This window comes from Amblyomma mixtum, chromosome 8, assembly GCF_055824585.1.
Source record: "Amblyomma mixtum isolate Tamu chromosome 8, ASM5582458v1, whole genome shotgun sequence".
Lineage (NCBI taxonomy): Eukaryota > Metazoa > Arthropoda > Arachnida > Ixodida > Ixodidae > Amblyomma > Amblyomma mixtum.
The window spans coordinates 35604326-35630665 of NC_143019.1; the positions used below are offsets into that span (position 1 = coordinate 35604326).

At 47.3% G+C, this 26340-nt stretch overlaps 1 protein-coding gene across 1 annotated transcript in view; it reads right to left on the bottom strand.

Annotated features, from left to right (window-relative positions):
* Positions 1-2621: 2621 nt before the first annotated feature.
* Positions 2622-26340, bottom strand: part of LOC149332072 (phospholipase A1-like) — a 35418-nt gene continuing 11699 nt past the window's right edge. Inside the window, exons 3-6 of the mRNA XM_089557463.1 lie at positions 25075-25327; positions 22726-22911; positions 16583-16816; positions 2622-2638 (exon numbers count right to left, since the gene is read on the bottom strand). Coding sequence (XP_089413589.1) covers positions 2622-2638; positions 16583-16816; positions 22726-22911; positions 25075-25327 — 690 coding nt within the window. The remainder of the gene's footprint in view (positions 2639-16582; positions 16817-22725; positions 22912-25074; positions 25328-26340) is intronic.

A 26340-nucleotide genomic window follows, 5' to 3' on the forward strand; every position in this document is an offset into this window, starting at 1 on the left:
TGTTGTTTTCGCACGCATTTTACGCGATGATGGAAAAAATACAAGTATAGTTATCGTTGTCAACCGCGAAGCTGCCTATTCTGTAATATTACTTTATCCTTTACGCCACATGCCACCGTTATATTAGGAACGAGCATACTGCATACTTCAGTCATCGGAAAATTACGTCTGTTAATTATCGTCATATACATGTAGCGTTTACACCTGAGGGTATAGTGCGAATGTTTAGGTCATGATCAGTCTTATTACTACATCCACTAGAGGATTAAAGCTTCTCCCATATCTTTGTAATTAACCTCATCGCATCTTGCCCCCCCGCCCCTCCAGACATCATAATCGCATTCATCCACCGGACCGTTTGCAGCCACGTGCTGCACTTGCCTTCTCCTGGAATTCAGTTCGTAACAATTAATCACCATTAGTAATCTTACCCTCGCCTTACATGCCCTGCCCGTTACCATCTCTTTTTGATTTCCAGCAGGCTGTCGTTAATTTGCGTTCAAACATTTCATTAACCTCCACGTTTCTGCCCGATAAGTAAGGCTGGATAGACACAGCTGGTATATACTATTCTCTTGAGGGCTGCTAGTAAAATGCATTTCGTGATGTCAGAGTAAATGCCACTCTCACTTTCATGCCTCTGATCTGCGGCAACTACGTACACTAAGTCGATACATCTGTTGCCACTTCGAACTGTTCGCAGTCTATCGCAAGCTTATGTTTTCTTCCAAGTTTTGTTTTTCTTTTCTTCCTAGTAATTTATAGAATCACCGTTCTGATTTGCTTGTCCGGGTATGTCATCATATTTGGAAATTCCTCTCCCGAGTTACTTATCAATACAACGTTCACAGCGAGCCGAAGATTACTTAGGTATTCTGCTTCAACTGTTATCCCCAACTATTCCTTATCCAGATCTCTGTCGCGCAAAATTGTAGTGAAAAACGTTGGACAGAGCATGCCTTCTTCCCTGTCACCCTTCTTTGTTGGGGATTTCATAACTCTCTCCATGTAGAACTAGAGTGGCGATGGTAGCCGCTACACGAACGTAGATACAGAGGAGAGACGAGAATTCGGCGTTCATCTGAAGCACTCCGAACACAATTCTTCTCGCCCAAGGTGCGCCAACAGACAAGAAAGTCAGCCACTGTGATCTTTTTCAGTGGAGGGCAATGTCGATAACTGCGCCCTACGGGCTGTTACAACCGATCGAGGTCCGCTGTTTTTTTTTCAAACTGCCGGGCTGGACATCATAAGCCAGTTCAAACAACCAGGGGATACAATTACCTAATAGTTGCCAATGATTATCTCAAAAAATACTCGAAACAAAACAAGTCCGGAATACACACGCCGCTACAGTTCAGATATTCATCGAGCGAAGAATGATTTTTAAATAGATTCTCTGCTCTTTTGGTGACCGACTGAAGAACCCAAATGTCGACTCGGTCGACGGCAGCCTACCGAAAGGTGCTATTATGCACGCCTTACAACCATCTACGAGGGGCGTTCATTAAAGATTTTCCCTGACCCACTTCCTGTGGACGTAGAGCAATGAAACTTTGCAGATTTATTCGCCCTTCTCTATATAGGTGCCACCCAGGGACACACACTTCTTTTTTATGGAACTGTAAACACCTCGCTTGTAGAACTCGACAGGTTTTTCCAAAATCCATGTTGTGACTCAAGAAATCAGAGTCTGATCATCTGGAAAACACTTGCCCTTCAAATATGACTTCATTGTTGGAAAGAGGTGGAAGTCCGATGGTGCGCGGTCGTGTGAATAAGGGGGATGCGGTAGAATTTCAAAGCCGCAGCAGCATGCTTCCATCAGGGCAACACGTGAGTTGTGAACTGGGGCATTGTTTTGCAGAAGGCGGACACTTTTGGTGAGCACGCCACGTCTCTTGCTTTTGATGGCCTCCCGCAAATTCTGCAGCAGTGAAGCATAGTATGCCCCAGTAATCGTGGCACCCTTTGCTATGAAGTCCATCAAGACTACTCCGTGCTGGTCCCAAAAGTCTGTGAGCATGACCTTGCCCACCGAGGGCTGGGCGCGTGCCTTCTTTGGAGGCGATGAGTCCAAGTGCTTCCATTGCATCGACTCGACTTCAGTCTCCGGATCATAGTGATGGACCCAGCTTTCATCCTGTGCAATCATTCTGTTGAAAAAGTCCTCCTGGTTTCCATGGCACATGGCCAAAAGAGCCTGGGAGCATTCTACTCATTCCTGCTTTTGGAAAGGTGTGAGCAACCGGGGAACCCAGCGAGCGGGTACCTTACGCATATGAAGACGGTCCTCAATGATTTTTCCCATGGACCCCGCACTAATCTTGACATTTTGGGCTAGGTATCGAACGGTTATGCGGCGATTTTCCAAAATGGCGACCTCCACTTGCTGGATGGTGTGTTCATCGATAGCAGAGTGGGTCGCCCTGTAATCGGAGTCGTTTCCACCGAAGTCCGACCAGATTTGAATTGACGGTGCCAGTTCTTCACTACATCGTATGATGGGGAATCCTCCCCATAAACCTCTTTTATTTCATCGAACGTCTCCCTTGGAGTGCGGCCTTTCAAGTACAGAACTTGATGACTGCTCTGTATTTCACTCCATCCATTATCACACCTCACACCACTTCAGCACCTGTAAAAGAAAGACGGTTATTAGTTCAGAGTTCCAGATTGGCATGTGACCTATACTGACTTACGTCATTACACATGCGCAATTTCAGCATCCCGCAATAAATAGAAGTGAGTCAGGGGAAATCTTTATTGAACGCCCCTCGTATCACCCTGCCTTGTGAGCGCGCCAGCATGATATTCAAGTAAATGAGTGCAACAAGCTCAGGAGAAAAAACGTGGGCTGATGTCTTACTACACGGTATTCTGCTATAACACGAGATAAGAAAGGTCAATTTGGCGAACATCGTTCCCAATTCAAGACCCAATGCTTCCATTCGACGTCGTCTACAACCAATGAGAGCTTCAAGAATTGAGGGAAGGTTCAGTGTTCCATCAAAAGCGTTTGTTTTTCTCCCTTTTCATTTCATTAGCGAAGCGTCGACTAAGTGCTCCATTGACGAGCAAGCACGTCGAAAGATTTTTTGGTTGGGAATGCGTGTCTTCCGAAACGGAATACGGCCCCTGATTTTTCCTTTTAGACACTGATTTTCTGTTCCTTCTGTGTTTACGATGTGACAACCGGTTTCAGTCATCGCAGAGATAATTGCCGCTTGCCTGTCGTATTCTTTCATGCCCTTCTTCCACTCGTATGGTGCAAACGAGCCGTTAGTGCCTCTTGCAAAATAAAATAGAAAATCCCGAGTTCTGCGGTGACCGCAGTAAATGGTAAGAGGCCCCAATTTTCCTTTTGCGAAATTTGCAGCAAATGCCCTTATCTGGTAGTGCCGGCGCATCCCTACAGTATCTCTTGGAATATTGCCGAAAAGCTCAACGCAAGAACAAGCGCAGGCAACTCAACCGCTTTTCGTTTCCCCGCTGGCCAATATGAAGCATCTTGAGGCACAGCTGATGAACGGGAATAGCGGCACTGAATAGAGTTAAAGCCACATCCAAAGGAATAAAGAGGAAACTAGGACGTCCTTCATACTGTTCTATTATTTCATTAGCAATCCCATAAATGATGAGTCGAGCTGCACTGCAAGGTAAAGGCTTCACTCAGTGAAGTCCAGTTAATCCTGCCCAGCACCAGCTGAGGCCACCTCTCTCTGCAGGATTCTTAATCATATTTGCCCTTGACACTTTCTGAGCGTTCTGTTGCCTTTGTTTCTGTTTTTAGACAGTAACAATCAGCAACTAAACAGGGGGAACTACTGCGAAAGCACGACTGCGCAACTGGCCTGTCAACAGAAATTTACGAAAGTATCACACGCAACTGCTTTCTGAGGCGTGAAGAAAATAACAGGAAAACATTCTTAGGAACCATACTAGAAAATCAACATACATTATTGTTTAAAGCACAGATATGGACGACGCAGGGAGCAGCGGGCGGCGAAGAGCTTTTGCTTTTTTTCGCATCGCCCTCAGTTAAAGCTAGGCACGCCGGCGACATATTTAGTCTTGTCAGAAAGGAGACGCGAGCTGGTGTGATAGAGCCGAGCCGACATTTTCGGCCTCTGAGTGTAAAATATAGCAACAGATGTCGTTTAAAGCCTAATTCTAAAAGCAACGTACAATGCGCTTCAGTGAAGTCCAAAAGAAATATATAATAGGAACTTTTAGGCATAAAATTGCTTTTTCCAGTGAAAACCTATCATTGATGGCGGACGTCAGAAACATGCTTTGCTTTCCTAGAGTGCACATAAAACGTGTGAGGTTTAAAGAAATACTCTGCAACTTCGCTTACTTCAACTATGAGTGAACCATTGTTTCTTTTAGTGAGGCACATGCGCTTCTGGTTCTGAAGAAAAGAGCATGTTTAGCTCGTTTCTTCAGCTTGACATTGAGCGTGGGTTATGTTTCCTTCTTTGTCCATTGTTGCAGCTCTGTCTTTTCCCTTCAAAATGTACCAAACTGCTCAGTTCTCCGTTTTACTTCGATTCTGACTTACGCAGGTGGGGGCGTTCCCAAGCAGGAAGTGGCGCCAGCACCTTGTTTATTTAGAATTTATATGACACTTCATTAGGATCAAAGACAGAGCAGGTCACTTTCACACGCTTATTGTTCTACTCATAGGCGCTCAAGTGGCTAAAACAATATGTAACACTCTCCTACACTCATTACAAGGTTCGGTTTGCTCTGGTTATATTAGGTTTAACGTCCCAAAGCAACTCAGGCTATGAGGGACGCCGTAGTGAAGGGCTCCGGAAATTTCGTCCACCTGGGGCTCTTCAACGTGCACTGACATCGCACAGTACACGGGCCTCTAGAATTGCGCCTTCATCGAAATGCGACCCTCGCGGCCGGGATCGAATCCTTGATTACAAGGTGTCAGGGTTTTTTTTTCTATCATGCAGGTCACGGCATGGTGTGCATTATTATAATTTCGAGTATTAATATTTTGTTCCATGTTTAAAACTTCAAGGTGCTCGAGATTAAGCGGAAACCTCCAACTACATCGTATTACAGCCGATAAAGGAATTTTTCTCGCAAAAATTATTTTGTCTTGGCAGGCATGCCTTGGCATCCGCCGGGACTATTGCGGGCTGGTGTTTCCAAGGCAATGTTTCCTAACAAATATCGCTGCTTCCTAACAAACATCGCTGGCAACAGATGAATGAAGGTTATATTTCAAACGAAAACAGTTTTCTACATCATTGTTTCAGCAGTTGCAGCCCTTAGTAGGGCGCGCATACCGCGATGTGTTTCATTCCTTTCCACAGCACAGGGGTTAAATATGAACTGCTTTAAAATTCAATTTCTTTCCTATACGTATCCATCTTCTCATTGCTTTCCACAGCATAGGCGGTGAAATATGAACTGCTTTAAAATTCAATTTCTTTCCTATACTTATCCATCTTCGTGAATATCTGACGTACTTCCTATCCCTGGAGTTAGTTACTGAGAAACAAGAATAGGAAGAGTTGAACAAAACGAATGGAAAGAATTGGGTCAGCTGTCTGGCTCTTTTACATGCATTTCTTCCAATTGCTTGCGAAGAAACCTCATTCCACAACGTCCGGCTGTTCCAAGACAGCAGCATGCAAAAAAGGCGACCTCACTCTTCATTCTTTCCACCTTTATAGGCGACTAACAACAGTCGCAAGTGGTTAATAATATTCTTGAGTAACAATAAACACACGGCGCACGGTATTTTAAGTGAATTTTACAGCTCACTCACTTGTATCGAACGCATTTTTTTTTTGCGAATCGAAGCCCTCTTGCCCAAATTAACTTATACTCGGCTTTGGCACTCAGAAACACGGACGACCATTTAATACGTTACGCATCGACATGGCCTGTAGCTTTCTCTTCGTGGTTAGCGTTTGCAAAACACGCTATCGCGGACACTGCGACTGCCACCGTACTTAAGCGGCCTGCAGGAAAATATAGAGTGTAACATTAACCGAGACGCATAAGTTTTATGAAAATGTATAGTTGAGCGGACTACAGTGCTTTGAAGTATAATGTCAGTATAATAAATGTCGTGATATCAATCACGGAACTCAGAAATCAGTTGTTTTTTTTTTCGGTAGTAACGCTGAACGTACCCGGGTTATTTTCAGCCTAGTGGCAGTCAGCCTTTTCAAAAATGTTTAAGGGATGACGAGAAAGCAGTAGTAAATTGTGTAAAAACAGTCATTAGTCGCGACTGAAAAAAAATGAAACCCAGTGAAGTTTCTTCCACCAGGGGTAACCCTTTGTATTACGCTCGGTCCCACTCATAAAGTGTGTCCACTTCAGGCGGCACAGCCCGACTACTTAAGGGGACAGGGTAAGCCCCATCTTTCCCATGTATTTTGCGGCATATTGTGGTACACTTTTCTCAGCAACTAATAAAGATAGCAGCAAGATATTTATGTCATTTTGTTCAGAATTTCATCTTCTAGCCGCTGTACCAAAATTATTTTAGTATACAAGAAATGAAATTATTAGTGATTTTTTTACTTTCTACACCCTAATTTTGAGCAAATTTTATATATATTTTAATTTTAAAACAAACAATATTAATTGCACGCTGATAATTTTGGTACAGTAAATTGCGACATATATGTACTGTATACACAGAAAAAATCAGCTTGATATCTATTGTCATTTATAAAATAATGATACCGACGTAACAAAAAATCTTGTTTTGAGAGAACTGAGTTTAAAGTAAACAAAACCTTCAATCCCAACATTTCGACTTAGCCAACTCATTTTGACCAATTTATTCAGTAGGCACCAGCTGCATAGTTATCATCTGGGTCAGCTTGGTGCTTCTTTTCCTGCCGTTTAGCTTCTCGTGCCTGTTTTGTCACTTGCTGCGTAGCTCGATCAGCAAAGTAAACTCGACGCCGATAGACTTGCTTCAGCCAGCGGACCGTGTTGCTGCCCGTACTTAGTCCCCATGCCTCAAGAACTTTAGTTCTTGCGGTGGCGCCATCATTGAAGGTCAGAACAGCATCTAATGTAGCAATCTTCATTGTTTGTAGGCCCGCAAAGACATTTTTTTTAGCACACTCCCATACGACGTTGTTGAAGGACTCGTTTGGGTTGTGGATGGTTGCCAGAGAGCTTGAATGGTAGCCAGAAAACTTGGATGGTTGCCAGAGAGCTTTCTCTTGCAGCTAAATTCCGTAAAATCTCGAGGTTTTTTTAGTTTTTAGTAAAAACGAAAAAAACACATCTCTGGTAAAGGAGTGTGTCGCTGACCGCTTTGCTTTCAGATAGCTTTTTCAGGTTGATATAAATTGCCCAGGATGAAGTGTGATACATCAAACGATGCAGAAAAGAATGTAATTTCATATTTAACAAAAAACAAAAAATTGATATTTTTCAGCTTTTTTGCTTACCCTGTCCCAGAGCCGAGTTTTAACACAGCGCGCCGCAACCATTGGCCATGCCCTTACTTTCTTTGCCAGTCTGTGCAGTGTGCCACGCGAGTGATTCATTCATGAGAGGACAAGATGCCCGCAGCATTTGTGCACACAGTGTTTAGTTCTTTCCACACATTAGCGCCTCGTACATGTCATACACGTTTCTTCAGTTTTGTCCTGTTTTTTTCCGCGCAAGTACATACTTTTATCAGAGATGAAGCAACTCGCCCAATAACTAGTTCTAATTTGCAGTGGTCGCTCCCGCGCAGTACTAAATATGGCTGTGTCTGGGCACGCACCAGACACCAAAACTTATGCATCTTGGTAAATGTTACATTCTATATTTTCCTGCAGGCCGCTTAAGTATACGGTGGCAGTCGCAGTGTCCGTGATAGCGTGGTTTGCAAACGTTAACCACGAAGAGAAAGCTACAGGCCATGTCGATACTTAACGTGTTAAGTGGTCGTCCCTGTTTCTGAGTGCCAAAGTTGGGCATAAGTTAATTTGGGCAAGGAGGCTTCAGTTCGCAAAAAATAAATACAAATATGCGCTCGATAAAAGTCAGTGAGCTGTACATTTCACTTCAAATGCCGTGTGCCGTGTGTTTATTGTTACTCAAGAATATTATTAACCATTGCCGACTGTTGTTATTCGTCTATAATGGTAGACAGAATGAATGGCGAGGTCACCTTTTTTGCAAGCAGCTGTCTCGAAACAGTCGCGCCTTGTGGAATGAGTGGTGTTATAACGGTTAGCTTTTGTGCGTACAATGATTGTACGAGGGGGTAGTACGAGCGAGTTTATTACATAAGTTATGATAAGAAAACGTTGGTGTGTATAGCTCTTTCCGGTCGTTTAGTTGTCGCATTGTCGCAGTCGGCATGACCTTTTCCATTTGTTTTTATTGATCAGTGAACTCCTGCTGCTAGAACCACTAGCCGAAAGAAAATGTGCACCGTCAACCAACAGCATGTGATGGGTGATGGGAGCGCAAAATGGCCTCATGTCACGGCTTGGGGCACACAGTAGCGAAGTAGAAAGACAGAGGCCCAAACAGACAGATGTTTTTGTTTATATTTGCTTGTTTGTTTGTTTCTTTCTTTCTTTCTTTCTTTGTTTGTTTGTTTGTTTGTGATTTCCTTTCTTTCTTTTCTTCTTTCTTTCTTTTTGGTTTTGTTTCTCAGCAACGGCCCGTATCCAACGTGGCGTAGGGTTGGACCCCGTTGTATTAGACCTTCATTGGTTAACTGAAGTCTTGGGCAACTCATGCAATGGCCATCGGTGCTCCGTTACTTTCGGAACATTAAAAATACAAGAAAAAGCTGGACATAGTAGTGTTCACCAATCCAGTCAAGTCGATTAAGGACTCCGTGCATAGTCCGTGCTTTAGCAGTGCGTAAAGTTTTAGTCGGTAAGCAAGGTTATGTACAGGCGCGGCCATAAGTAAACGGAGCACGCTATTGCGTTCGAAGTGCAATCACGCTTTCTCCATTGCTAATGAAGAAGCGTTGTTTGTCTACAAAAAAGCCTCGCAACCTCCACTACCAGCATGCGCGTACCACTGCTGGAAATTTCAATTAGGTGACGCGTGAAAAATATTCGAAGACAGTTGCGTGCTTCGTTTACTTTTATCCGCCCCTGCACACTTATTTCTCTCAGTGACAGTTTCTTTGAAGTTAAATTTTGTGTATTTGAATGTCTGTCGACCTGTAAACTGAAGCTTTCATTTTTATATATTGTCACGACCAAAGGGGCCGTGGAGATAGGCGTCGGGAAGAAGCCAAGACTGGGAGCCTTCTTTTAATTACAGCGCCAGGTTCCAGGACACCGAACAGAACAAGCGCGCCTCGAGAGCCCACCGCCGCTTCGTCGTCGTCTTCGACTCAGCGCGGAGGCCGCGCGGCGCTTAGGCGCGTGGCATTATTCCCCCCCGCGAAAGCAAACATCGTCTCGATGTGGAATGGGGTATGTACAGTGAGAGGAGGAGGAGCAAAAACAAGAAGAATATGGGTCAGGTGAACTACACAATGTGCGCTAGATGAGATGCGGCGAGAGTCAAGGTCACACGTGGGGTAAGGGGAAAAAGGTAAGAAACACAGCGTGAACACAGCGCTCAGTCACGCGAAAAGTACGGCTTTAAGCGCACTACATGCACAATTTCAGGCCGTTGACGCTGAGGGCCGACGATCACAGTTCCATGGGGGACAACTTCGTACTTGACGCCGTTCAGGCGGCGCAGGACCCTGTACGGGCCAAAATACCTATTTAGTCACCATTTTCACCAGTGAATCAAAAGGGCTCCGTTTCACGCATGAAGTTCCCCACAACAATAGCCTGCAGTTTCTTGATTTGAAACTTCAATTTAAGCAGGACCGCCATGTTTGTTGGTCCTACAACCCGAGATCGTGCAAAGAGCTACTGCCTTTTAGTAGTGCACATTCCAAGCTAATTAAGCGCGGAATCGTTGCGACATGCTTGAATGCAGCCTTGGATAAATCGTGTGAGCATGAGATGGCACAGAGCTTCGATGCGCAAATTGAACGCTTTCATCAAGCCGGGTACCCAGAACACCTCATAACTAGCATTAGTGAGGACCTGGTTAAGAAGCGCAAGCGGATGTTGATGGGAGAACAGGGTCAAAAAAACAAGGATAAAGAAAAACAACCGACGGTGGTGATTCCCTATATTCACCGGCTTTCGCACAACCTGAAGAAAGTGGCCAGCAGATATAAGATCAACGTGGTGCTTTCTGCTCCCTGCAAGCTGTCGCGCGTTTGCACTTTCAACAGAGTAAGAAAGGTTAAGCAGTGCAAAAAGAAACACCAAATTCGCGCCACTGAATGCACGGCTGATGTTGTGTATGTTGTTCCTCTAAGCTGCGGCAAGGAATATATCGGCCAGACAGGTCAGTGCTACAATGAAAGAGTGAGGCAGCACAAGATTGCTGTAAAAAATGGCTATGGCAGCCACATGGCCACTCACTGCAAAAGCTGCAAATGCCGTCCTGGTTTTGAGAACACCAAATTCATTGCAAGATCAAAAGACTGATTAGAGCGTGAAATAATAGAAGCCTATTACATCAAACAGAGGGGCGATATCTGCATAAGCAAGCCATCTGTGTCATTGTCAGAAGAAGAGATTAGGTTTCTGAGTGGGTCTCTTGCAGCGTTATAATCATTCCTTTGGTCCGTTTGGCACGTGCATCTTTGTTAAGTCACCCCTTGTTTCTGGTTGTCTGTATTTTTTTTGCATGCAGTGTGGTTCTTAAGTGGTTTTTTTTTTCTGTGAATAAACTAGTTGGAAGTTGGCGCCAGTCCTGTCCTGTTGTGTGTGTTGTCTTCGTTTTTTAGCGCCAGTACGCCTTTTGCGTAAACATGTCAACCTATTTATAAGCTTTTCGCACAATCCCTTCCGGCGCACTGGTGTCCACACCCACACGTGGTCTCCCGGTTCGTAGTGCACGTCCCTGTGCCGAAGGTTATAGTGTCGGGCATCGGCGGATTGCTGGTCCTTGATGTGCAAGCGGGCCAGCTGACGGGCCTGCTCTGCTTGTTCCACGAAGTGGCCTGCTTCAGGGGGGAGCTCTGCGTCGCCGTACGGCAGCATGGCGTCTAGCATCATGCGTACCTCTCTGCCATACACGAGACGGAACGGGGTGAACTGGGTGGTTTCCTGCGTCGCAGTATTATATGCGAAGGTGACGTAAGGCAAGACCTCATCCCAGGTTTTGTGTTCAACGTCGACGTACATCGAGATCATGTCCGCCAATGTTTTGTTGAGCCGTTCTGTTAGACCATTGGTTTGGGGATGATACGCTGTTGTTGGTCGATGAGCAGTATGGCTAAGCGCTAAGATGTCACGTAGGAGTCGGGCTGAAAACGCCTTGCCTCGGTCAGTAATGATGGCCGATGGGGCGCCGTGTCTAAGCACGATGTCGTGCATAAAGAAGTGGGCAACTTCGGCGGCAGTACCTCGCGCCAGGGCCTTCGTTTCAGCGTAGCGGGTCAAGTAGTCTGTGGCGACTACGATCCACTTGTGGCCGGTCGACGAGAGAGGAAATGGCCCCAGAAGGTCCATGCCAACTTTGTCGAATGGTACTTGTGGCGGCTCGATGAACTGAAGCAGTCCAGGAGGCTTGAGCGCGGGTTTTTTCCGCCGCTGGCATTGCCGGCATGTCCGGACATAATGCTTTACACTTGAAGTAAGGTTGGGCCAGTAATAGTTCTGCCGGATTCGGGACAAGGTGCGTGTAACTCCAAGGTGGCCGGAAGTTGGTTCATCATGGCAGGCAAGGAGGACTTCATCCCGTAGATAAGACGGTATGACGAGCAGGTAAGTTGTCGGATTTGAGGCAGAGTTCTTTTTATAAAGCACTCCTCTCCGCAGGCAGAACGACGACAGTCCACGAGCGAGGTATCGTGGTATTTCAGGGCACCCACCTTCGAGATGATCGATGAGCAGACGCAGCTCGGCGTCGGCACGCTGTCTGGAAACGAGCTCAGAAGTGCTGACCGCTCCAAGGAAGCTATCATCGTCGGTGGTGTCTTGTGGGGGAGGTTCGACGGGAGCGCGGGACAAGCTGTCAGCGTCGGTGTGTTTCCGGCCTGACTTGTAGGTGACGGTGAAATCGAATTCCTGCAGGCGTAATGCCCAACGTGCGAGGCGGCCGCAAGGGTCCTTTAAATTTTTCAGCCAGCACAGCGAGTGGTGGTCGGTGACGATACAAAACGGTCTGCCATACAGGTATGGGCGGAACTTAGCGGCGGCCCAGACTACCGCTAAACATTCTTTTTCCGTGGTAGAGTAGTTCAACTCAGCGCGCGACAGTGTGCGCGGCTGGCGTAGGCAATTACTTTGTCGACACCGCTTTGCCGCTGAACTAGAACAGCGCCAAGTCCGACGTTGCTCGCATCCGTGTGCACCTCTGTGTCGGCATCTTCGTCGAAATGTGCCAAGATGGGCGGTGATTGGAGTCGGCGTCGTAACTCGTCGAAGGCAGCCTGCTGTTCGTTGCCCCAGGAAAATGACGTGTCATCACAGGTTAGGAGCGTCAGAGGGCTGACGAGCTGGGCGAAATTTCTAATGAAGCGGCGATAATAGGAGCACAGGCCCAGAAAGCGTCGGACTGCTTTTTTGTGGACGGGGACCGGAAAGGCAGCAACGGCAGCAAGCTTCTCTGGGTCAGCTCGGATTCCGTCAGCACTAATGACGTGCCCGAGGAACTTCACCTCGGTGAACCCAAAGTGGCATTTTTCTGGTTTGAGGGAGAGGTTGGCGGATCGAACGGCTTCGAGGACAGTCCTGAGACGGTGCAGATGTTCCGTGAACGTTGCGGAAAAAATGATGACATCATCAAGATAAACAAGGCAGGTCTGCCACTTCAAACCTGTTAGCACGGTGTCCATCATTCTTTGGAACGTGGCAGGAGCACAGCAGAGCCCGAATGGGAGGACGCGAAATTCATACAGCCCGTCCGGTGTGATGAAGGCGGTTTTCTCAAGGTCCCTCTCATCAACTTCTATCTGCCAATAACCACTTCTGAGGTCGACCGAAGAGAAGTACTTGGCTTGACGAAGTCGGTCGAGGGAGTCGTCGATACGCGGGAGCGGATACACGTCTTTCTTGGTCACACTGTTCAGCTTCCTGTAGTCGACACAGAATCGTAGTGTCCCGTCCTTCTTTTTCACGAGCACGACAGGAGACGACCACGGACTGCTTGACGGTTGGATGACGCCGTCTGTGAGCAGCTCTTCTACCTGTGTTTGGATAGCATCTCGCTCACGAGGGGACACGCGATAGGGCTGCTGATGGATGGGTCGTGCTCCTTCATGCGTGATAATGCGGTGTTTAACTATCGACGTTTGTCGCACTTTAGACGACGACGTGAAACACGCACCAAACTCCCGCAAGAGGTCCTAGAGTTGCCTCTTTTCAGCGGGTGGAAGGCCTGGATTGATGTCTACGTTGGTGACCGCTTCGGTGTCAGCTCCAGGTGTGCCCTCCTCGCAAGCAAAGCATTCGGCCACTTCCTGAACATAGTCGACGTAAGCGATGGCTGTGCCACGAAAAAGATGTCGATGCTCATTGCAGAAGTTGGTGACAAGGACCTCTGTACAACCGTCATGAAGGGATCCAAGGCCTCGTGCCACCGCAACTCCCTTAGTGAGTACGAGGGAGACATTAGGCTCGACAACCCGCAGTCCCCTATGTGGCTCGTCACAGGTAACTCTTGCGAGAATGCTGGCACGTGGTGGCACCGTAACGGTATCGTCGGCAACTCGCAGGGCGGATCGAGAACCCTGGTGCGCAGGTTCTTCTGTGGCCATTGCGGTCGAAAATGTCACCAAGCGATTCGGGAGGTCTATGATAGCACCGTGCTCGCGAAGAAAGTCGATGCCAAGGATGACATCGCGAGAACATTCGCGCAGAACGAGAAAAGTGGCAACGAATGTGCAGCCTTGGACCGTAACCCGGGCCGCACACATACCGAGTGGTGCGACAAGATGTCCGCCGGCCGTACGTATGTCGGGGCCGTCCCAGGGTGTCGTCACTTTTTTCAGGGCCGTCGCAATCCGTCCGCTAAGGATAGAGTAATCTGCGCCCGTATCGACCAACGCGCTAACCTCCTTTGTGTCGACGAGAACAGGGATATCCAAAGAGACCCTTCGTTCAGCGCGGCCCGTCGATGGCTGTTGTGGATGACTCAGTCGGTGCGGCGGCGGAAACTGGTCGGCGACTGGGGTTGCGTCGTCGGGGCGATTCAAGCGGCGGGTAGAGGGAAACTATTCGGCGATGCGGCGTTCGGCGTCGGTGCGATTGGGTCGGTGCGGCGGCGGAAGCGGGTCGGCGATTGGGGTTAGGGCATCGCGGCGAGTCGAAAGGCGCGTCGGGGAAAACTGCGCAGCGTTGCGGCATCCGACGTCGGGGCTGTTCGGTTGCTGCGGCGGTGGAAGCTTTGCGGCGGATCGGCGTTCGGCGGCCTCGCCTCCAAAGGCCGCCGGAGCTAGTTTTCCCGACGAGGGCTCGAGGAGCCGCGTTGTCCTGAGGCGAAACGGAGCCCAGAGGGGGAAGACCGGCGTGGAGAAGGCGATCGCGACTCGCGGCGCGGAGGAGACGGCGAACTGCGCTGGCGGGTGACATACTCGGCGATGTCTTGAGGGTGCTCTCCAGGCCGTGGACGGGGGCTGTCGATAGAAAATCCGCGTAGTCCCATTTCGCGATAGGGGCACCGCCGGTAGAGATGGCCGGCCTCACCACAGTGATAGCAGAGCGGTCGTTGATCCGGGGTGCGCAAGAGGTCAGTCTTCCGCGGTGCCTGGCGCCGATCCGGCCAGTAAGGAGTAGGCTGAGCAGAGTGCACCGCGACCAATGGTGCGGTGTAAGGCAAAGGCCCAGGAGATGGGGCCGCGCGGCGCACGACGTCCGCGTACGTGACTGGCTGGACCGGAGTCGGGTACGGCGCGGGATCGTATGGAGTCGGTGGCGGCGCCGGCACAACTGCAGCGTCTGGTGCTCTGAGGGCCTGCCGGACTTCCTCGCGGATGACGCTGGTGACGGAATCGACGCGAGGGGCAAAGGTTCCTTGAAGGTGCTGCAGCTCCTCGCGGACCACTGAACGGATGAGTTCACGAAGGGAGTCCAGATTCGTCCTGGGATCATGGTCGAATCGGTCCAACGTTGACAGTGTCGACGACGGACGCAGTTGCCGGGCGTGCTGTTGGGATCTCTGCTGCAGCAATTTCTCCATGTGGACGGCCTCGGCCAGAAACTCCGCTACGGTGTTGGGCGGGTTCCGCACGAGGCCGGAAAAGAGCTGGTCTTTCACGCCGCGCATGAGGTGCCTCAGCTTTTTTTCTTCAGGCATTGCCGGATCGGCGCGATGACAAAGACGCGTCACATCCTCGACGTACATGGCAACACCCTCATTGGGGAGCTGAATTCTAGAGGACAGGGTGCGCTCCGCGCTCTCCCGGCGGTCGCTGTTGGCGTACGTACTCAGGAGCTGACGTCGAAAGTCCTGCCACGTCGAGAAAGTAGCCTCACGGTTTTCGAACCATGTGCGCGCAGAGTCCTCAAGGCTAAAGTACACGTTACGCAGCTTTGTAGCGGCGTCCCAGCAGTTGAAGGTCGCAACCCGTTCGTAATGCGCCAACCAATCTTCGGCATCTTCAAACAGGTCACCGCGAAAGGGCTTAGGCGTTCGTGGGGTCTGAAGAGTGAGATAGGTGGGGCTGGCTGCAGGGACAGTCGGAGGCAGGGCGGGTATTGGCGTCGCCATGAGTGGAGGGGTAGTCGAGGGCTCACCGACAAAAGGGAGGGCCTCGGGGGACAAGCCTCGGATCCTCCGGCTGGCACGATGGACAGGGGTGGTCACAAGAGGCGGGCGTGTCGAGTCGTCCTCAGGAGTAGGGAGCATCGGCCGCACCTCCACCAGTGTCACGACCAAAGGGGCCGTGGAGATAGGCGTCGGGAAGAAGCCAAGACTGGGAGCCTTCTTTTAATTACAGCGCCAGGTTCCAGGACACCGAACAGAACAAGCGCGCCTCGAGAGCCCACCGCCGCTTCGTCGTCGTCTTCGACTCAGCGCGGAGGCCGCGCGGCGCTTAGGCGCGTGGCAATATGTTTTGTAGATGCATGTCTACTTGGTAATTTGCATTATCGCGACCGTATAATCACGTGCCGACGGGTTCGAACTTTGCCTGTGTACAATACTAACCATCAAAAAATTATTTTTTTATTTGCCATAAAGATCACGAGCCTATTGGAAAAATCTGGCCTTGTCGTACCACAGACGATCCAATAATACCCCTGTCTACCAAGCCGGATACTATCATTTCTCGGCAGACGCTGCGCAACCAAAAAGAACTTACTACGCGCTTTCAAGAAGCATACTTATAATGAAGTGTCATGCACAATACCTAAGCGTACAAAAAAATTTGTAGCGGTCTCGTGAAGACTCATGCTCATTGTGCCAGAAATTGAAGCAAAACAAAAAAGAAGAAGCATTCAGCCGGCACACCGGTGCCTCCTATTCTCAATAGGTCATGGGTGCGAGTACACCCCACTTGCATTCAACCGTGTTCTGTCATTCTTTCAAATACATTACCTACCTTTGCAGTACGGTGGCATGTCATTCGTTTTTAAATACTGGTCTCCTCTTCCGGATTTATTAATACTGTGGTAGCCCATTTCACCAATAAGAGAACTGTTTGCCTCCTGCTTGCATTTCTCGTACTGGCTCCAGCCATCTTTGCAGTAGTACGATATGAACGAGCAGTTGCTTGTTACCGATTCTATGAAGAGTGCTTGAGCTCGGTTATGGCTACAGGCGAATTTAAACGGATCTGAAATATGTAGCAAAGGAATACACTGTACTCAACCAGTTGTTATTGACAAGCAATTACAGTTGTGAAATGTTCTAACCAGTGTTGCGATGAATGTAACCGCCTACAGCACTGCGTACCACTGTTCAAAAATTCAAGCGGAAAGTCAACCCCATCTCTTCGCACGACTGATAGATATTATGTCCTTCCATGATTCGGGACTCAGTCATGCTAAAAATGCACTTCCTCTCTAATGATATCACACGTAAAAAAACATCACCGTGGTTTTTTTTTTTTGGTCTTGCTGCTGGAGTATACGCAGCTCAACACACTGGAAGATTTCATTACCCAGCGACAAACCAATAGAGCACTTAAACTTTCTCTTCGTCCGATGTTCGATGTTCAACCACCTCCATGGGACTACTGTCACATTACATCAAACAAGCCTGCTCGTCATAAGAAGTCGGATTTTGGTCTTCTTAAGTTTTTCCTGTAGTGCGCCTCAAATTGCGTTCTCTGTGGGACAGTAATATACACGGCGACGGCTTTCATATTTTGATGCCCTCCTTTTTAAATTCGCGCTCAAAATACTTTATTCTTGTGCAGATCTCCATCCCTTATTACTGTAGTGACATTATGAGTATGATAAAAAAATCCATCACAGGCTAAGCGGCTTTGTCATTCGGCTGCTGAACCCAACGTCGGGTGATCACATACTGGCCGCTGTATCTGCATTTCTAGGGAGGCGGAATGCAAAGACGTTCGTGCGCAGTGCGATGTCAGAGCATAATAAAAGAACACCGGTTGGTCGATATTATTCCAGACGCCTCCACTACGACATCCCGCATAGCTGATCTGAAACTACGGGACCATAAAGAATACGAATGAATCAAATAATAAAATATCCATAGATGTCGCAGCTAACTGCAAGGGAGTAAAGTGAACGAGCGGAACTGGCTTTGTTTCTGCCAGTCTTGCTGCCATAGGTAGCAGAAAAGCCTTCTAGCATACTGCCGCCTTAGCCATTCGATCACGTCCAACGTGGCATTTGCGGTATTACAGAAAGTTCTACGTCCGCCGCTTTGGGCGGGGATGGCGCCGATGAACACTCTCAAGGCTACGTTACACGAAACATAAATACGCCCGAAAGCAGAAGGTTGGACAGCAACCGCCATTGCTCCGTTGGTAGAGCACCTTGCGCGACGAATGGATTTGTTCTTAGTGCGAAACCAGTACTTCGCAAGGTCTAACCGGCTCACTAAGTTTGTGTGAAGCTTGACGTTGATGGTGACCTTAGTAAAATATTGCATAGCTACAGCCCATGCAGAAATCAAACATTGCCGTCACTGGGTTTCCCGCGGCGGCGCTAATAGATCAGCTTCGCTGTCCAGAGCACCAGGGCACCATTCTACCGCCGCAGCCGATCATGCCTCATGTTAAACTGCTACACACTCTCGCGCTGTGCATTGCACACCGTCGTCTTCAACAACTTCCATCCGCGGCGCGAACATTTAAATTAGATCAGTTTAACCTCGACTTAACCTTAGTCTAATATCCTTGCCAGACGTGCCGATGACCCAACGAAGCAAGATCATGAGCTGGCCTGTCTAAACATGTTTTTGCACGTCTACTCATTTTAGCTACGTTAAACCCCTAAAACTTTTCCTATTCTGCAGTATAACCGATTATGCTTGTGGTAAAAATTATTAGAAAACAAATTTCACACTGATCAAGGAATGTTAAGCAATTCCTGTCACAATGCTCACAATTTTCTGCACTTTTTTTTAAACATAACTTTCAAAGCGAGCCTCAACTTGAATGGAGTTTTCCCGTAAGAGAAAAATACCTCTTCGCCGACCGAACCTAAAATATGATGTAGCTGTCGCTCCAGCACGACGCCAGTCATAACCATACCCGGACCCATACCGTGCGTAATGAGAACGATGTAGAGAGCAGTTCCCGTTGCGTGAAGGTAGTTTTCAGTACCTAATAGTGAATTTTTGCATTTAATCCAAAATACGCCTAACCTTCACAAGAAATTACGTTCAAGAAATAAGGTGCTGGTAGCAGAAGCATATAGTTACATTTGTTCAAACTCTATATACGTGCTTTCTACCGCTACACAGCTGACGCTGATATGTTGTTGTTAAACAGTGTCCAATAATTAAAATCAAAATGGTTTTAGAAAACGCACGTTCGTATTTATTTCCCACCTATGTTAATCTCGTATCAAAGTATAGAGTTCACCACGTGAAGAAACATTAAAAAAATTGCGGGAACACTTTGGCAACTAAAGTGTTGAGAGCCGAAAGCCGAAGGCACTATGTCGTGACGACTTCCGGTGGATGTGACGTCACACCGTTCCCGTGGCTATATCGATACCCAAATTATACATCTTTCGGGGATCTTAAGTGTTAATTACGCTTAATTACACATTTTTCCATCTAATTCGACACAAATCCGACGTTTTTCCGACCGTTCTGTGACGATTCTCACTACGCCGTGACGACTTCCGTGGGATGTGACGTCACATTATTCCCGTGATTATATCGACGTCCGGGCTGTTTCTACGCAATTACGACATTTTGCCTATAATTAATTAACTAATTAATCTACAGCCATCAAACTTGGCTTCTAGGTTAATTTTTCCTCCTCTATCCGAAGCAACCATTCGTTTTCTTCTATCTTTTTTAGTTCCCGTGTTTAACGCGTGTGACACGCTTTAAAAAAGCGATACCTTACACCAGCTCTCCTAGCGAATGTGGCTTCTTTTTTTCGTAGTAGATGCGTTATCCAATCGTCTATGAAATCAGACTTGGTTTGTCTCTTAGAATGAGTGAGATGTTCGTACAAGCCATCACAACACATTTTGCCACATTCAGTTATACACATGCCAGTAAGGTAGCATATACATGTATGTTTCAAACCGCCAAATTGCGCATTGCGTTGAAGTACGCCTTATCAAATTAGGAAACTATAAAGTGTACAGTAGGCCACTTCTCTGAGAATCGAGTAAGCGTCGACCATCCGGCGCAGCGGTATCGAGGCGAAGCAGAGCGGAAATCAGGAGAGGGAACGAGCATCAACCTGCGCGAAGCAAGTTTTATGGCCGACTTCTGAGAGCCTTTGTTTCGCATTATACTTGGTGCATGTTTGTGGCTTTGGACTGGTGCAAACACGTAACATTCCAAGCTCAATGCTATCCCCGGGCTTATTTTGAGGCCAGCGTGACAAGCGCATTTCTTTTCGCTAAATTGCTGCGCCGATTTCGAGGGCCCTCTACCATTAATATTTAGTAAGGAACGATTGCAACTGGTTTCTTCGGCAGGTTAGGCTACTTATCCCAACTTATCCCAAATGTTTGCTCTATTCGGATATTACTCGCTCTATATGTAGCCGATAAAAACAACTGGTCGCCGCATGTTGTGGTTAAGATGCATAACAGTCGACGATGGACCAGGACTGCTTCGCACTAATCAGAACAACCTAGAAGGGGATGCTCACTCTAGCAGGAGGAATTGGGGGCATGTCTTGCCCTTTTATGATTTTTTCCCATTTTCGGTTTCCGGCAGAGCAGCGCCGGGCAGTCGATGATCGCCCACTAACCTTAAAAAAGAGGCCGACTGAACAATCATACAAGAATCAAATGCGAACAGCGCCTGTGAACGGTAGAAAATATTGTTAGGTGAAGGTAAGCCCAGGGAAGACAGGACTAAATGACATATGGCGATGAAATCATTTCATGATGACGGGCCCAGCGCGAACGCTCCGTGCTGATGATGATGATGATGATTACGATGATGATGTACTCATTTTAACTGGCACGTACCCACGGCGGGCATGCCGTGCCACTGCCCAATTTGTCGTCTTCTTGTCTGTAATAATATTTTGCATGAGCGTTTTCAGCGTACACAAATAGCCTGATTCACGTTCTGGGTAAAAGATCTACGGAAGTGCGCAATAAAAAACTGGTTGTAAAGGAATATCTCGCTGCAAAGTAGAAAAGTACGTCATATGCATGTTCACGTTTGATTCCGGCCTGATTGTACCTCCTATTACTATGAATATTAACTCTTGTTAAGCTATCATACCGGTACTTGAGTTAGAAACGAGAGAAATCTTGACTAACTGAGTAGTCCTTTTCCGAAAGGCAATCTCATGCAAAGGATGAAAGCAGCCTTCATCCGTTGCACTCATTTCCTGGTCGTATAAATGTGGTGGTGGCGCTGCTGCAGTGGCCGGCGTGGCGAATGACGACGTTGTAGTGTGCGCCTGAGTGTGTTCGAACGCCGCGGTTGTGGCTGGGTCGGCTGCGGGAGGCCCGTGTGTGCCAGTGGACTGTGCCGCAGTGATGTGACGGCTTCGGGTCGTCATCTCGCCTGTGCCATCCTTGGCGAGCTGCAGCGACGCGTCGACATCGGTTCTCCGCCTTCGTGACCACCGCCTCGCTTGGGCAACCACCGGCCAGTGTCGCCGGGCAGACCAGCGCCCGGACCAGCGACTCTGCCGTGTACTCGGGCCCACTTCGAATCGTGAGCGGCACGGGACATTTGTGGCCGCGCAGGCAATGGGCCATTAACTTGAACGCCGTCGTGTTCCGTACGAGCCCCGCCTGCCTCTGTACACACTCCTCGCGGTTTGGGTGTTGATGCGCAGCGCCATATAAAGGTGTCATAGCTAACGGGATCGGTGGTGGTGACGAGGTCGGTAGCCTTCTGGCTACGGCCGCTTATCTGTTTTATCAGCCAGCGTCCGCTTCGGCGGACGCGGTTGTTGCGACGCGCGTCTTTACTCTTTTCCTCTTATCTTTCAATTCTCTTCTATCTGCACGTGGCAGCGGTGGTGGCTCGGCTTGAGCCAGTTGGCAGGCCCGTGCACTTTCATTTTCATTCTTCTCTCAGTCGCAACCGCAACCGGGTCTTCCGAAGATTACAGAAACGATCATTAAGAGTCATAACTCATTCTAAACCGGATCATCCCAGCAAATCATTCGAATACTTACAGATACTACCTTTCGATTCACTACGCCTACTGAAAACAGCTACTACCGTAAACAGCATCGTAAGATACAACCATCCTTTCCATATATCCTTATTTCACACCTCATCACGTCCCACCAGGAATGTAACGCTTGGAAACTTTAATCTGCCACCCACTCACAACGTATAGGGAGAACGACAGCTCGCTTTTATTGGTGCAAAAATATGGAATACCCTTCCCCACGAAGTAAAATACGCTCAAAATTTCACTCCTACAGCAAAAAAATTATTTCGGCACATACATACTAAGAACTAACGCTTACTCAACCTGCTGCGCATATTCGTTTTTATTATTATTTCTTTTTTGGACATAGACGATGTTTTTCATATTATAGAGTTGTTCCGTGTAATGTTTTTGTCGTTTTTTTTTTCATTTCTGCACTTGTATTATTACACATGTATCTACCCCGCTGTTACAAGTTCTACCTGCATTGTACTGGAGTGTCTGTATGATTGTATTTCATTTTTTGGTCCCATGACTAGCCTACGGCTACGGGTCCAGACAGTGTTGGACACATCTTTGTGTACTTTTAAATGTAAATAAAAAATTTGAATTTGAATTTGAATTCCTGACGGGTGTGGCGAACCACCACAATAACACATACGTGAAATACGGCATGAAGTAGCCTGAAGGTGATTTGAGGAAATTGCCCTTATAAATTTTGTTCCCTGCTACTAATTGCAATATAGTTGCTTCTTTCTCGTCCTTAATCAAGATAACATCTTTACACGGCAGCTACCACCTATTTATGAAGCTCCTTCCTTGTCGGGTATACAGAGCATATACGTGTGATATATGCGAATTATGGTTATAATAGGGTTACAATTATCACAGATCAATATAGTATGGAAAAGGAGGGGTGAACGGAAAGCATTCCATCGGTTATTTACCAGTGCATTCCGGCTGCTGTGATCCTCCGTTTGGGTAGAAGTCGACGTGTCCTTTAGATTCATCGAGACCAAGTTTAGAATTGCCCAGCTTGCCTGCATTTGTATGGATTATGTCCACAAATTCCGCGTCCATTGCAGACAAGGATACGTTTGAGCCTTCGAACAAAGGTCCAGCGGGATCCAAGCCTAAAGAAAAAATTGTTTGGTTGCATCTCGCTGCAATATTTCTTTTGATTATGCGTGCGTGCGTGATCCTCCTGAGGATGCCCTCAGCGAAAGGTGCTTATTAGTAATAATTACCGTCAACTCTTAACATCCCGTCATACAGCAGTGATGCGGGAAAGGGCCCTTTTCCCTTGACCTTACCTTACCATAAATAAACTATGCGCCTTGCAGATTTCTTCCTATTACGGTGCACTTTCTTTATCACTTTTACGGCTTTCGATCCAACAACAAATTATACGCACAAGGCACAGCTCTCCACATTAACTGATCAGAGTATTTTTACCTTTACTTTCATTCAAATCATTGATCGTAATGGTTTTCGTTATCATAATGTTTCTCGGTCAGCGAAGTTGTTTTTAAATACAAGTTCATATTCTTCATTTATGCGTTTACCTATCCAACAACAGTAGCTGTAACGGGAGTCACAGAGGCAATGCAGCAATTCCTCATTGTCCAGTTTTCATTTATGCGGTTCAAAATCTTATTATGTTCCCAAACAACAAAAGAAGAATATATAACCGATGCGCTTCTGTAAACGGCTTTTAACTGCGCCGTACGCCGATATCAAGCTTTCGTTTCCGAGTAGCAGTAGCAGTCGTAGACCTTTATTTGGCCATAATTTATAGGCCGAGCATGTCGACCGCCTGGGCGACCAGCCTACCCCCCACGTTCTCTATCCACGGCCACCTGGCTCGACTGGTTTGGCGCTGAAGAGAAGTTTCCGAATATGTAGTGGCCTTGAAAGACAAGTATTTCGCAAGAAATTGTTTGCCCTGAAGCAGTAGACTTAAGCTCTAAATGTCTCCAGTTTACAATTTTGCCGATCACATGATGCACTGACACGCGCTTCTCGCGATGATGTGGGCATCAAGAAAACGAGTCAGGGGAGCAGGTTTGTCAAACAGATTATCATGTCTAATTTTACTTATTTTATCCTCTCAATCAGGGAACTGCGCTTCGATAGACCCAGATAACTGAAAGAAAAGCACCATAATGGGAGGAGACGGACTGGGTGTAACTAACGAGAAATTTAGTTGAGAGTGTTGTGATAGGGTGAAAAGACAGTTCCTAGTGTATGCGGTAGGGCGTTGAAAGAGGCGACATCGGTATTACGGATACCTGGGTGGGTAGTGTATCTTCGTTGAAAGACGGCTCCTCTGGCTGTTCTACTGCCTTCGGGTAGGCGCGGGTTGGTTTTACGAGAGAGGGGTTCTATCTGAATGCTCTCTCGTATTTGTTGGGATATGCCTAAGTCTAAGACTAAGCGCCGCCGCCGCGAGTGAGAAACAGCAGTGGCAAATAGAGGCTTATTTGGAGGCTATAGCCTTGCATCAGTAAAACAGCACCACAGTCAGCTTTCGCAGAATAATGTGCTATAACACTGTAGTTTTGTCGCGTACCTGAACACATCTATGACACTCGGAAAGTGCAGTGCTGTGTGAAATCCCTTTTCATATTTTACTAATGCTCAGAAACCCAAACCGAAGCTGTAGAGTGATTCCTTATGACACGGGAGCAACGGCACATTTTTGAACAAATAACACTAATAGTGTAACAGTTGTTACACTGAAAAGGAACTGCAGCAGCTGAACGAGGGTTGGTTGGTTGGCCTCAAGTAGAATGGCACATACCCACTACGGGGGAGTGGCCAAGACACAGGCGGTGAACTGTTGGAATGATTAGCAGTTTTAGAGGAAAAGGAGTATTAATAGGGTATAGGCTGACAGATTGGACGACGCAACGAAAGGGGTCCTGTTAGCTGGGAGATCGAAGATGGGACGACGGCATTATGTGCAAATTTGAATGCAACATATGGAATGGTTCAATTTTGTATTGACTGAAAGAGAGACAGAAAAAATAATAATAATAATAATAATAATAATAATAATAATAAATTAAAAGTTTGATAATCAGAAAAATGAAAACGAGTAGAAAAAAAAATAATAATAATATTAGCATGGGAGTCCACCAGAGAAACGGACCTACACTTCAGCGTCGTCTACTTCTAGCGGCTGCGATCTCTTTCTTCTTCTACTTCCAATCCTCGTGTCAATATGTCCCGGATGCTGGTTACATATTGCGCACAAGATCGCTGGAGGAAAGTTTTGCAATAGATAATTATACCTGTTATCCGTCCAAGTTTCAGCTTAATATTAGACTCAAAATGTCTGGCGGCAAATCCAGCAACATGTGCCCCCAGACTGAATCCAACGAGGTGTATCATATGGGGCATTAAACTGCAGTTTGATGATAGCATCATTTCTTGCAGTAGAAAAGACAGCAAAAAACCCGGTAAAGGCGTGTTTACGGCAGCCGTTGCGTAATTCGGAAACATGGCTCCGTCAGTCCAGTTGACAATCAATATATTGCAGTCAACCTGCAACCAAGAAAATCGTCAGAAATCATGACAGCTATTTCTATGCATACATGGTCTGTTCTGAAAGTAGTAGGACTCATTTTTTTAAACAAAATTTATTCAAGAGAATAGTACAAATGATTACAATTTTTCAAGGTAGCACCCTTTCCGCACCTACACGCTGCTGCCAATGAGTTTCACAGTTTTCGTACGCCTCCAGGAACGCCTGGACCGGAGTGCTGTTTAACTCCCTCGTCACGGCCTGTTGAACCACCTCTACCGATCCGTAATGTTTCCCCTCGAGCGTCGATTTTATTCTCGGGAATACAAAAAAGTCTGCCGGGGCCAAGTCGAGAATGTAAGGGGGCTGAGGCAGCGTTGCCGCCTTGTGCTGGCCAAAATATCGGGGTCCTCATTCACATGATGAAGAAGATCCACTGGTTGGCCTTTTCCTCCTCTGACAACACTCCCGGCACCAACTTCGCGCACGCTTTCCTCACGGATAAGTTTTCTGTCACGATCTCAAAAACTTCGGCTTGAGGAATGCTCAAGTCACCAGCAATCATTCTGATACTCATTCTACGATCACTGTTAAGTAAATGTTTCACTCGCTACACATTTTCGTTGGTCTTGCTGGTCGAAGGGCGTCCGGAGCGGTCGTCTTCCTCCACTCTTTCCTTACATTCTCGGAACAGCTTGTGCCACTCAAAAAACATCTGATCTACCCATGGAAGTGTCACCGTGGGCCTCCTTAATCATGTTGTGAGTCTCTTTGCCCGTTTTACCAAGATTTACTCAAAATTTGATCGCGTATCGCTGATCCAGTAAATGCTCCATGAATCTGCGTGACGAGACGTTCCGATAGGGGTTCACAGTACAAGCGACCTGCTCTCTTCAACGGCCGACAGCCGACTGCCGATTTTCCCCAGCATTCCCAATATCCCCCTTCAACGATCCTGCACGCGCAGACCACCTCTCGTCCGCCCGTTCGCCCAGGAAAAAACCAGTCCTACTACTTTCAGAACAGACCCTGT